The 12557-nt window shown below is 42.9% G+C and overlaps 1 protein-coding gene across 2 annotated transcripts in view; it reads right to left on the minus strand.

Moving 5' to 3' along the window:
• AP1G1 (adaptor related protein complex 1 subunit gamma 1) overlaps positions 1-12147 on the minus strand; it is a 40027-nt gene extending 27880 nt beyond the window's left edge. The window contains exons 1-2 of one of the 2 annotated variants that reach the window (XM_084532951.1): positions 11883-12147; positions 1823-2026 (exon numbers count right to left, since the gene is read on the minus strand). In XM_084532951.1, the coding sequence (XP_084389077.1) occupies positions 1823-2023 (201 nt within the window). In that variant the 5' untranslated portion in view covers positions 2024-2026; positions 11883-12147. Of the gene's footprint in view, positions 1-1822; positions 2027-11242; positions 11383-11882 lie in introns of those variants that run through there. The other variant, XM_084532952.1, reaches the window with a different exon arrangement.
• Positions 12148-12557: the final 410 nt, after the last annotated feature.

Consider the following 12557-nt stretch of genomic DNA (forward strand, 5'->3'; position numbering starts at 1 on the left):
CAGTCCTACAAGCTTCCCTTTTGCCACATAGAAATATGCCACCTGTGTTCAAAAGCATAAAGGAGATTCCTTAGATAACATGCAAAACTGTCATGCAATAATAATAACATGCAAAGTTGAGTAAAACCATCACGCTAGCTGAAGTCAAGATGTCTGGCTTCATCTTTAAGACACACATGGGTCTAACAGTCTGTGCCTCTCCTGTTTTTCATCAAAACATATTTCCTACTCATTTATCCCGTCACTCTCAGAAACTTCCTGTCTATAATGCTGGACTATCTACAAGATGCTACTGCTGGAACAGCATCTGCCTTCAACATCTCCCCTGCCCAGTCAAACTTCTTGCTATTGAGAAAGAACGGAGATCATATACTCCACCTACACAACATCAGTACTTTGAAAGATTCCTTCCAGTTATAAGCACCGAGGACATGTTCTCGGCCTTGGGCCCTATAACTTCCTGAAAGTGCAAATTACAAACTGTATGAGAAACAAGGCTATAGAATGGATGATTCTGTCCCCAGAACAGTCGGCATAAATGTTTGAGATGTAGCAACACCAGCAATAAAAAATATAACCTGTCTCCACTGAGACCAAAGAGGTAATTTACCATTACCAACAAAGCAGAAATTGAAGAATCACTAATCGTCCACACACAGGATTAAATAATTGAGTAACAATGCAAAATAATTAAAATAAAATTTAAATATACTCCTAAAAACTGACAGTGTAAAAATTATTGATGATGCTTATCTGTATTTTTATTATTATTGGAGCTCTTAGTTTCTTAACATTGTTGACAGGAAGTTTCTCTCTTAGACCAGGGAACCCTGCCATGTGTAATACTAAGAACAGGATAATTCACTTGCTCTGACACAACAACTCTTTATTCTGTGGGAAGAATCCAATGATATATAGTAAGAGAACTCATCTTAAACTCAAAGCGCAGCCCAGGCTTGCTCTTTAACAATTTGAAATTTGATTTCTGTGGTTTGAGTCCATTGCATTAGTGAGAGACATGGATCAGTCAATCCAATCGCGAATGTGTAGACTGAGAACATGAAGGTACTTTAAGGACTACAGCAATCTGCAATTTGACTGCCTTCTTACTTAGTCTAACCTAGGCCTTCCATCGAGCTATGACTAACAGGATGCTTACCAACTTCTAAGAAAAATGGACTATGCCCCAAAGACTAAGCAAAGTTCAACCTGAAGAACATTTTTGAACAATAGTTCAAGAATTCCATCTTCCTGTCTCGCTTTTTCAAAATCTGACTGAGAAACCATGTCAAAAATAAGCCAAGAGAGTAGGAAAGCCCATACTGGTTTTCTCCAAGTCACTTCAGTAAGATGGGAATAAGGAACACCAGTTTCTTATTTCTGGCAACAGACCAGCTATTATCTTCCTAGAACAGATTATTTTAGAAGTAGAACAGTACAGAAACACCTTGGAAGCATCTGGTAATTTCCAGAGACAGAATTTTGACATGCCATTTTGAACCCATCTACAAATAGCCATACTGGACTATGGTTTAAGAACTACTGCTCTGCAGAAACATGGGCAATGAGAAGCGCACAGCATGGCAAAGTCAGACCAACCCTAAGTTCCTTAACAAAATACGTAAGAACAGGTTCCAAACAGCAAAAGTCTGTAACAGTCAAAACTAACTAACACAGATTCAAAATGTGAGTGAAAACAAACATCAAAACATCTCAAAGCAAAACTGCAGCTAGGAATACTCCAATTTAGTCCATGTACCCAAAATACATAAAGCATTCCGGTCTAGGCACATAGCACAGCAAGCATCAAAGACTAACCTACCTGTCCGAAATGTGCAGGGTATCCCAGCATGTGCATATACAGCAGCTTTGCCACATTTCTGCATCGGTACGTGTTATCTTCCTCTCGGAAGGATGATCGGATAGCAGCACACTCCTTTTGAATCATCTCACGCTCTTCTGCCTGGGTTCTTGCTGTCCGGATGGTCCGGATCAGCTCCCGCAGTCTGATGGGGGCTGGCATCCTCTGGGAGGAGAAAGAAAGATATCCGTAAGCCTTCTTCTACTGTATCTGATGACTTAATAATTGTCTCATAGTTTAACATAAGGTTTTCCTTCTTCCCCTACAATTATATAAACAAAAGAATTAAGAAAATACAGGCTGCTTCAGCAGTATGGTTAAAAGTAAACTTGAAAAACATAAGAATTTATGGCACCTTCCAGGAACATACATTCTCGCAATGTTTTGAACTAGCTATCAAGTGAACATAAAAATGACTTCTGATCTGAAACAGGCAGAAATGGTATGCAAGGTATGCTCCCATGTTCACATCTTCTTACTCTCCCCAAGGATGTCAGGCTCAGAGGATTAATCACAAAAATTGTGACAACTTGGGACAGAAATTCTCTACAAAAAGCAATGCTATTTATTAACTTGCACAAGATTTCAGATAGGTGTTTCAAATAGCCAGGCTTCAAAAGTCCTATGGACTCGCACACTTAATACTTTGAGTGGTGGAATGCAGCAGAAAAAGCTGATGGAAGAGCAATCCTATCGGTGTGGATGTATTTCGGAATCAAGTTGACACTGTCCCTTTATTAGGCAACAGCCAGAACAATACTTTCTAAAACAAGCCTGTCACTGTATGAAGGAGACTGCAGGAGACAGACATATTCTACATGAACTTCAAGTAGTTTCATTTCACCATATGCAATAGTGATGGTGCCATCTGACCTAGAGAACAATTTATTCTCTTGAATGTTCTTCAAGACAAGAATTACTTTCAAATGAAAGTCAAACTTTAAAACTATGTTCAATGGTGCTGCACCTTTCAGAGGTAGCTATGCCATCATATTTATTTGCATAAAATGTCATCTAATTTGTTCTCTCTTATTTTCCCCTAGTGATGTGTAACACTTGGTTTGAGGTTGTGGTTGCTACAAAGTGCTCAGCTGGTGTTTTTCATGTACTGGTTTAATAAAGCCCCAAATCTCTTTCCTGGGTGGCAACACTCTTGTTAGAGTCCATCATTTTTAAGCCTGGATTCACCTCCTACCCCCATCCTCACTCCTCAATATACCTCTCAGATATTTTGACATGCCATGCTTTTGTTAGAAAACCAGGGAGAAAGTAATAAAAAATAAAAGCACTACTGCAGGCACATTCCTCTGCAGTCTACAGGTAGTAGTTTCATAATTGTGAAGATGACTTATGAGCAGGCTTATGCTGAAAGAGGTGCTCAATTCCACTCCTTCCATCCTTCTACCAGCAGCTTTCCTGGGACATGGCATGCCAGATAAGGCAACTTGTGCATCTAAAACAGCTTGTTATTTTCCTTTCAACAGAAGCGGTCTTTGAACAAAACAGTTTGACTTGTGCTGACACAAGGCAATGGGAACACACAGCAATGGGAGATCTGAGATGGAGCAGGGAAGAGATGAAACGTTCCCTCCTGCAGTAAGCAACACAACTGAAGCACAGACCCATGATGAGGCTTTAGATCTTAAACTCCCGTTCCTGAGAATACAGGCAATGGCTAGTACAGGTTACAATCACGGGCGTTTTGCTTGTTAGCTTTAAGTAGAGACTTCTTTGCAAACTTTCCGAAACCCTATCATATGGTCTGCAAACAAAATTAAGCTTGGTATTACTTTACCTTGATATCACAGGTCCTGTTGCTTTCACATTACATTTGAAGGGCTTATAAATTGCGCAACACTGGTTTGCCCTGCCTGTGACTTGTTACCGGCAGTGCTGTTTTCTTGCCTGTGCCCAACCAACACCTGTGGTAGGCACATCTGTGGAGGGCTTCAGCACATCGCTGTCAGTCTGGCTCTTTATGTCAAAGTAAAACAACAGACAGCCAGAATCACTTAAGTCAATGGAACAGCACCGAGTAAAGATACCACACTTCCAAAGCAGACCTTTATAAGAACCTTTATTTTGAATCCTTCACCAATCTAAGGCAGGACTTCATACCTCTCTGAAGCAGCAGAGAAAATGAAATCAAACAGTGGCAATCTGGTATGATGTCACTCTGTCATCATCCATTCACTGAAAGAAATGTATAACCTGTACTTACAAATGCCCTCACGTAAACAATCAACATACCACACTGTAAAGATTATTTTTCCTCCCCACATCACAACAGCAGTAAAAGAATGAACCAGCATTTCAGAAAGCAAAGCAATGAAGAATAAGAGTTTTACTCAGATTATAGCCAATTAAAAGGTTACCTCCTTTTCTCATCTGATTGTGTCATACTAATATGCTGTTAGTACAGACACAGTCCAATCCGAGCTGTTTCCTAAGAGCAATTCTCTCTCTCACACACATCCTGCCTGATAAGGAGAGAGTGATTGAGAAGTGCTCGCAAGGAGGACAGCATGAAGGGCAAAAGACAAAGCTACAATTAATTTTCCAACATTAAGAACTTCTGTATTTATGCCACAACTTCACAACCATACTCCTTTTTTAATCAATAATTTAGCATTTTTTAAATATATCGTTCAATTTTTTCCATAAAAAGAAAAAAAGTTTTTTTCACACTCCCATCTACAAAAAATTCTCTCTCTCACAAGAGAGAATCACTTCACACTCTTACTCTTTGGGGGTTGAGCTACTTTTTTGTGCGCGCTTTTTTTTTTTTTTTTTAAACATTTCAATGCATAGTAATTGCCATGTGATGTAACAGGTCGGCCTCCTCCTCCCTCCCCATAAGAAAGGCTTTTCTTGCTACCAAGAAATTCTCACAACAGACATTTTGTTTTCCACCCTCAACTGTAAATCTAAGATTCTTTTGCATGCCAATAAACTGGAAATCTCATCTAAGTTTCAGAAGTTTCTGGCAAGTGCATACAGCAGTTACTGCAGTCGTGAAGAGATTTAGGACATGAGAATACTTAAATTCAGAAGTATTCCAGAACAGATTAATATTTACCATTATCAACTATTTCAAAGCCTATTATAATGCTAACCTTCAATGTGACACACCTTGGGTAATTCCTGCTGAATTTCTACTAAGCATGACCGTATACACGACACAGTGTGCATACACCCAAACAGTTTAAGCAACATGGTGAAGCTTACTAACAGGCTGCACAATCAAATATGTGTTGTCCTCTATTGATGCAGAACAGGGCATGAAGGAGAGATGGCAGAGAACAAGAGCCAACCGTGCCAGGTAAGTCATGAAACAGATCTAACCCAGTTTCCTGTCTCAGTGCGGGAAGCAGCAGGTGCGTAAGGGAGGTAACAGAGAGAGGGCGTCTCCTCAACATCTTAATAACTGATGGGAGAAGCAGCGCATCTCCTCAGTATCTCATTAACTGCTGAACGAAAGAAATAGGGATGTCTAAGCAGCAACTTTAATGTCCTGCCCGTTCATCTCTCCCAGCACTCAAAGATGAGCAACACATGCCCCTTGGTCAGCAAGTAAAGATCCATAGCTTGCAGGGCCAGAAAAGCTAATCATCCTAAATCCAAGTCCTCTGAACCAACAAACCAAGTTTTGTGCAGGTATCATAAGACTGACAAAATGTCATTCAGATTCAGTTTCTGTCCCTTCTCCCCAGACTCATTTAGCTTTTTGAGGACCATACATGCTTTTGTACTCAGAATGGTGACCCAGTAAGTCACCAACAATTTCTGTACAATCCCAAATTCCTCTGGATAACTCCTATCCAAGGGACAGGCTGTAACTTAATAGTTAAGCCCACAATGCTAGGACTTGAATGTAGTAAGAAGCATGACTGCAAAACATTAGAACATATTTTGCAGGCTTGATGGAAAAAAAAATAATCAGAAGAGCTAGAATGAAGCAACAAGGTTACATGGATATTCCCCCAGGATGGAAAACACCTAATTCACACAAGATAGCAACTACTTCGCATGATATATATCTAATCAGCATGCACTCTCAGGCACACAGGTAAGGAGACAAAAGAAACACAACACAGAGAGAGAGAGAGAGAGAGAGAGAGAGAAAGGATTGCTCTGGCTCCCTTTTTTTGTTCCTTTCAAGAAGTGTACATAAACGTCCTCTCCCTTTAGTCAAATCACCTCCGAGCATTATTTGTATATTAGTTTTCCAGGATTGTGAGAGGTTGCAGAACAATAGGAAACAAACATTTTTCCACATACACGCTGCCAAGCAATCCGGGACTAGAACCTGAGCATAGTGACAAGCAATAACAGCTAGGTAGGCATGGGGCCTCCTGGGCTCCATGGTTACATAGCTAGCACTCGAGGAAGCAGCAGCATAATAGAAAGCACAAAGAGTCAAAAAGGACTCCAACAAGCCTCCCAAATCGATTTATTGCTAAATAGTTTTGATTTCCCTGATCATATGTAGTATGGATGACACGCAGCATAACCATACCATGGCCCTGCCAAGGCAGTGGAACCTTACAGCATCAAAATTCCACTGGGACTTGACATACAGATTTCACTAAAGGAAGGAAGTAGGGGCATACGTTAGTAACCTGTTTATTGATGAGAGCTAAAACAAAAAGAATACTGACAATTTACAAAATCAAAATATAAATAGGATTAAACAATATAACTTAGAAGAACTAAAACACGTAAGAAGCAATCTACCAATTTTGACTATATCATTTTTCTTGAAATTAAAATCTTGAAATTCACACTATGAACCATGCAAAGGGTTAAGGTAAATCAGCTTGAGGTGACAACTACGAAGCTATCAAATAAACTGCCATGAACAATGAGATTTTACAGAGCTCTATATTACAAAAATGCATTTTATTGCACTAGATGACTAACAGAGAGGAAACCATATCATGTGGTAACAGCAAACCTGAAGTATAATTTTAGCTGGTTAAACACAGCTTAGAACTTCCTTCAGAGTAGCAGGTCTTGTTTTTCAGGATTAGCTAACATTTTTCCCCTGGTACTGGAACATGTTTTTATTCTTTCATATCAACATAAATGACAATGCAATTTTTAAAAGCAATCTCATTTTTCCTCTTTTTTTTTTTCTTTTTTTTTTTTTTTTTTACAGTAGCAGTACTCTTTGGCCATTTCTTTGCTACCTACAGGCTCAAGAAATCAGGGCTGGTCCCTGAATACCTGGAAAAAAACCTAGCAGTTAAGTTCACAATATCTGGTATGATCAACAAAATGTTTCTACCTCATCAAGTCTGCTTTATCCTTATTTTAAAGGCATTAGTCTTTAGTATAGCCTACTACCAAGAAAAAGTTAGACGCTTAACTCAATTAGCTCCAATGGTTAGGTGGTTGGTGCCTAGATTCCTTGAAACATTTTTTTTCCTGCTCTCTGCATCTTATAAAAGGTATTAACTCAGGGATTCTCCTCCTTCTCCAACTCATGAGTTCTTCCCCTGAACAAACTAATGAAGAAGGTATTCTTTCTTCATGCAACTTATTCTTAGTATATTATCCAAAAGCAAAAAGAAATTGTTAACCAGGAAAACAAAAATCATACTGTATTAAAAACATTTAGTTTTAGTCTAAATTATATCTCTAAACAGCTATTTTCTCCCATCTCGTAGTCTTTTACTAGTTAAGTTTTTGTTGTGTAAAATTTGAAGATTTTATTTAACAAGCCATTATTCCAAAAGTATTTAAGTATAAAACCTCGATAAAAACCTCCCTGAGAATACAGTAACATTAAAATACAACTGTTCACCAAATAACCTTTTATATTTGCAAGCAGCACACGATACAACCGAAGTCCCACATGTAAAATGCTCGAGTGCTTCAGTCAAGCTACATTCAGCTATCAGGAACTGCAGCATAAAGATTTAGGGTACTTAAACATGCAATTGAGTTGAGACCTGCTCCAGTGTAATCCATTCAGAAATGTTAGCCTATGTCTTAAAAACAAAAACAAAACACACCACACTCCACCACTTAAGAGCGTATTTAGGACAAAATATCAGACATGTTTTTAAATTCCGTTGTTATTTCACCTTGAATTCTGGAAACAAAGACATTAAACCCATTGAGGCTCATTGAATTATTTATAGAATGGCTCTACTGTTTGGGGAAAATAGCCTAAATTTTCAATTCAAATAAGGTGCATACAATTTACAGGAAAATCTATAACTGAGTATTTCTGAGCTTGGTTCATCCTAAACAGCAGCCCAAGACTGTAGAAGCATACATTTTCAAACGGCTCTAAAAAATTCATAATAAGTTGCTCTGTCCCAACTCATCTATAAGCAATCACACTCCTAAAAACAAAAAAAAAAACAAACACACAACCCCCTCAAACCAAACAGCTTTTAGGAAGTTACATCATTAAAGCCTGACACAACTCCAACTGAAATCAGTAACAGAATTCCCCTTCTTGCTTCAGTAGAACTGCATCAAGCCTCCTGAACACAAAAAGAAAGCATAAGATATATCTAGACTGTATGAAGGGAATAACTGCAATGGTTATCCACAAAATCCCGATAGCCTGAACTCCACAGCACTACGAGCAGGCTTCACACTACTACAAGATACTTAAAACAAAAAAGCACACACACACACTGACAGTAAAAACAGAATTAAACACTACAAGTAGAGATCAAGCTGGGAGAGGGGGTTGATTGCTGTATAGTTTAGTGTTATCAATATTTATATGGAAAACATTAAAACACCTAACCAAGCAGCACTGTCAACATCACTAAGGGCAAAGGCAACACGAGAGTTAAGAGATAAGCAGCCAACCATACAACATTTAAAGGGGAAAATAATCTCTCTTGAGAAAAAGCTATTTAATAAAATGGAGGGAACTAATAAGTCAAAAATAAGCAACATCGGGAAAGCAGTAATAAATTAAGGCAGAGGGTGGTTTGATACAATATGATAACACAAGGCATCAGCATTACTTTGCACTGTAGAAAGATAGCTTGGAGAAAAAAAAAATCAAGTATGCAAAATATGCCTTAAAAACAAGAGCTTAAATGCAGTTTGAGGGGGCAGTGACTGTTCTATGTCCAGGTGCATTTAAAGAACAGGAAGCGTATTGTGAGTGTAACAGAGGCGGGGGGCAGGAGAGGACAGTGACAGAAGAGACCTACACTTTGAAAGGATCCTATAACTCACCAGGCTGAACACAGCACTACTTCTCTTGTTTCCTGCACCTACAGCCAACAACAGAATTTAGTAAGACTAGGAAAACACTTCCGATGAAGCTCCCATTCCTGCACAATGGTACATATACACCAACCCGCACAATTCCTGAACTGGCTTAAAAGGATGCACTGAGCTTTCTACCATTACAAATATTAGCCTCTAACACTTAACGAATAGAAAATGTTTTCTTAAGGACAGAATTAACGAAGCATTGGAAGAAGAGTTAAATCATCTACATAGCTGATGAGCATGATAGACAAGATTTTTTATTTCAGATTTCTGTTTTCATCCTTCCATCACCTCTGACCTACATATGCTACACCTTTGTATTTCTTAGCTGCTTCTAGATTCTTGTTTTTATCTTTAAGCAATCTGGTTATTTTATTTCCTTGCAGAGTTAAAATAAAAAAAAAAAAAAAAAAAAAACATACCTGCTTGCTACTACCTTGCGACAAAAACACACATCTTGCTTTGTCTTGGTATAAAGCCTAATGAAAAATGATACACCACGTTTTTTCCATTCATTAATACAACTTTGCAGCAGGTAACTTTGGCCGTGTCCTAGAAGTTCTTATCTTGTATTTTACCTACAGCATCTCTTCCAAACATCAGACAGAGGCTAACCTTACTACTAGTAGCAATATTAGCAGAGATTTGCTTGCACTCACCTTCTTTTTTTGAGTAACACCCTCATCATATATTCACTTACTGACTCCAAAGCTCTCATCAAATAAAGAAATGCTACTACCACAATAGACCAGATTGTTTTCCTCAGAAAACACCTGAGTATCATCTAGAACAAATTAATATCACTTTCAGTCAGAAGAGTTTGCCCTTTTGGTAAACCAAAAAAATCAAACAGTCTGTCTCTGAAACAGTCTCAAGTTATACACACTGCCAACTCAAAAATAAAAATATTAATGCAAAAGAGGCACTTTACTGAATATGAGCAACTTCAGAAGCAATTAAAATTTTTATTAGCCTTTATACTTTGAAAGGCAACTTTCCAAATCCGAACTGCATTAATTAGTGCACAGTCTGTCTGCATGCCTGAGAACAGACATCTTCAGTTCCTCTGCTGCTGTTGACAACCGTTTTATTCCACAAATAAACTTGCTGATCTCATTAGCTTACAACGATGAGAATTCAGAAGTCTGTATGCAAAGAAGCTATCAAGAATCGGAACATTAACCTCCTTGACTCATTGGCCAGGACACTGCAAACAAGCCTACTGAAGGACCTCTCTACTCTTATCACAGCGCCATTAGAAAAGAAGGTCAGATTTGCAGTCATGGGAACAAAGGAAGAGCCTGCTCCTCTATCAAAAAAGGAGGGAACCTGAGAGCTGACTCCCTCACGACGCAGACTTTCTTTCCCCTTCTCAACTCACGGGAATTTAAATACCTTCCCCTCCTTCTCTCATCATGGAAGAAACGAGGGGATCACACTGCAATCTGTCTCAAAAAGTCTCTTGCCTTTATTCAGCTCTCACATATCCAATAAAGTTTTCAAATCACGTGCCAAAAAACAAAGTATGCAAAAGGGAAAAAAAAAATGGTAGCAAAACGGCACATGCAGATAAACAAAGGAAAAAACAGTGAGTATAGTTTAGAGAAAGGATGAAAAAAAAAAAAAGGGCATAAAAAAAAACACAGATATACACTATTAAGTAGAATAAGAACCTGAGGAAAAAAAAAAAATGAAAAAAAACTAAACAACTCAATGTGTAATTTTAAATGCAAGATGCAAGGAGTTCTATGCAGCAAAAAATATGTGTATATTTTACTTTGTTTAAGCTATTATGCGTCAAATGCACTTTCAGGTATTGCACCAGAAATGCCACCCCTCCAAAGGGGTTCCCCTGGAACCCCATGCCTTTCCATTCAGGCTTCAAGCATCGGAAACTAAAGTAGGCATTTAAAAGCATCGCTTACCACATAACAAAACATACAAACGTTTCATTCACAAACTTTCAAAACAATGCCTACCATTAGAAAAAGTCATAGTTTGTCTCACAGTTTGCGAGACGAGAAAAAGAGAGAACTCCAGCCTCGAGAATGGGACTTGAAACTGTCCTCGGGCTGATTTCTGAGTAACGGTAGACAACTCTAACGCAGACCCAAAGCTGAAATTTACCGAAAACGCTTTTGGCTGGAAACCAAAGACTTCTGCCTCCAGGAAAATCCACGCATCCGCGCAACAGCGCGCAGACCCCGTAAGAATCACGGCCTCCCCGTAACGCTGCGGGCAGCTGCGCAGCACAGGCAATGAAACGCCAAGGCAAGGCGGATGCAAACGCACAAACCACTTGTCGGACGCCGAGGCCCCCCGGCGCCAACGAGGCGAGGCAACGCTTCCTCCTGCCACCACTCCGGCGGCGGGCCCTGCGCTCCCCGCGGGTCACCGGGCCCCCGGAGCAGGGCCGGGGCGGCGGGCACAGCCCTGCCGGCCGCGTCTCGCCAGCGGCCGAAGGCCCGAGCCCGCCGCAGACGCGCCCCTCGGCCGCGGGAGCTGGCCCCGAGGGCCCGGGGCCGGAGCGGAGCAGGGCCGGCAGCGCCGGGCAGGGACAGGGGCCGCGGGCGGGCGGGCGGCCGGGCCCCGCGCCGGAGGAGGCGGCGGGATGGCAGCGGGCGGCCTCCTCCCGCGGGCGGCCCCGGGAGGCCGCGGAGCGACCCGGGGGCAGCGCCGCGAGGCCCGGCGGCGGCACGCGCGGTGCCCGGGCTGCCGCGGGGCGCGGCGAGGAGGGGCGCGGGGCGGGCGGCGCGGCCCCACTCACCGGGCCGGTGCCTGCAGCGGAGGAAGCGGCAGCGGCAGGAGCCGGGCATTCAAAATGGCGGCGGCGCGGCCTCAGCACCGATACGGCAGGCGGAGGGATCCGCGCGCCGGCACGCTCCCCTCGGCCTCCCGGCCGCGACCGGCGCCAGGCTGGGGACGCGGCCGCGGCCTCCGCGGCGGGAAAGGCGCCGGGGCGGCACGAGACGGGCGGCGGCGGGGCGGAGGGAAGGCGTCCCGCACTACTTTCCTCGGCGGAAGCGCACGCGTGCCGGACCCGCGAGCGGCGCTGCGTTGCGCCGTGGCAGTCACTGATGACGTCACGCGGGGGGCGGGCCCCGCGCCGAGCGCTGCCCCGAGGTGCGGCCGGGCGGGTCGCGCCGCCCGCAGACTGGGTTCCGCGGCGCCTCGCCGCACGGGGGGGAGGGGGGTGGGGGGCGGTTGCCGGGGCCGCCCGCGGCGGGAGCGGGTGGGGCCGGGGGCCCGGGCAGCTGCCGGCGGCTCGCCCCCCGCGGGCCCAGGTTACCGAAGCCGCGCGCGGCGGCCGGAGGGGCGGGGAGGGGCGGGGAGGAGCGCTCCGAGCCGGCCGGGGCACGGCCCGCTGGAGCCGGCCCGGGGTGGCGGCGGGGCCCGGGAGCGGCTTGGGCCCGGCTGCCGCCTGCTCTGGGTTCGGCGGGGA

Source organism: Aythya ferina, assembly GCF_964211825.1.
Source record: "Aythya ferina genome assembly, chromosome: 12".
Taxonomy (NCBI): Eukaryota; Metazoa; Chordata; class Aves; order Anseriformes; family Anatidae; genus Aythya; species Aythya ferina.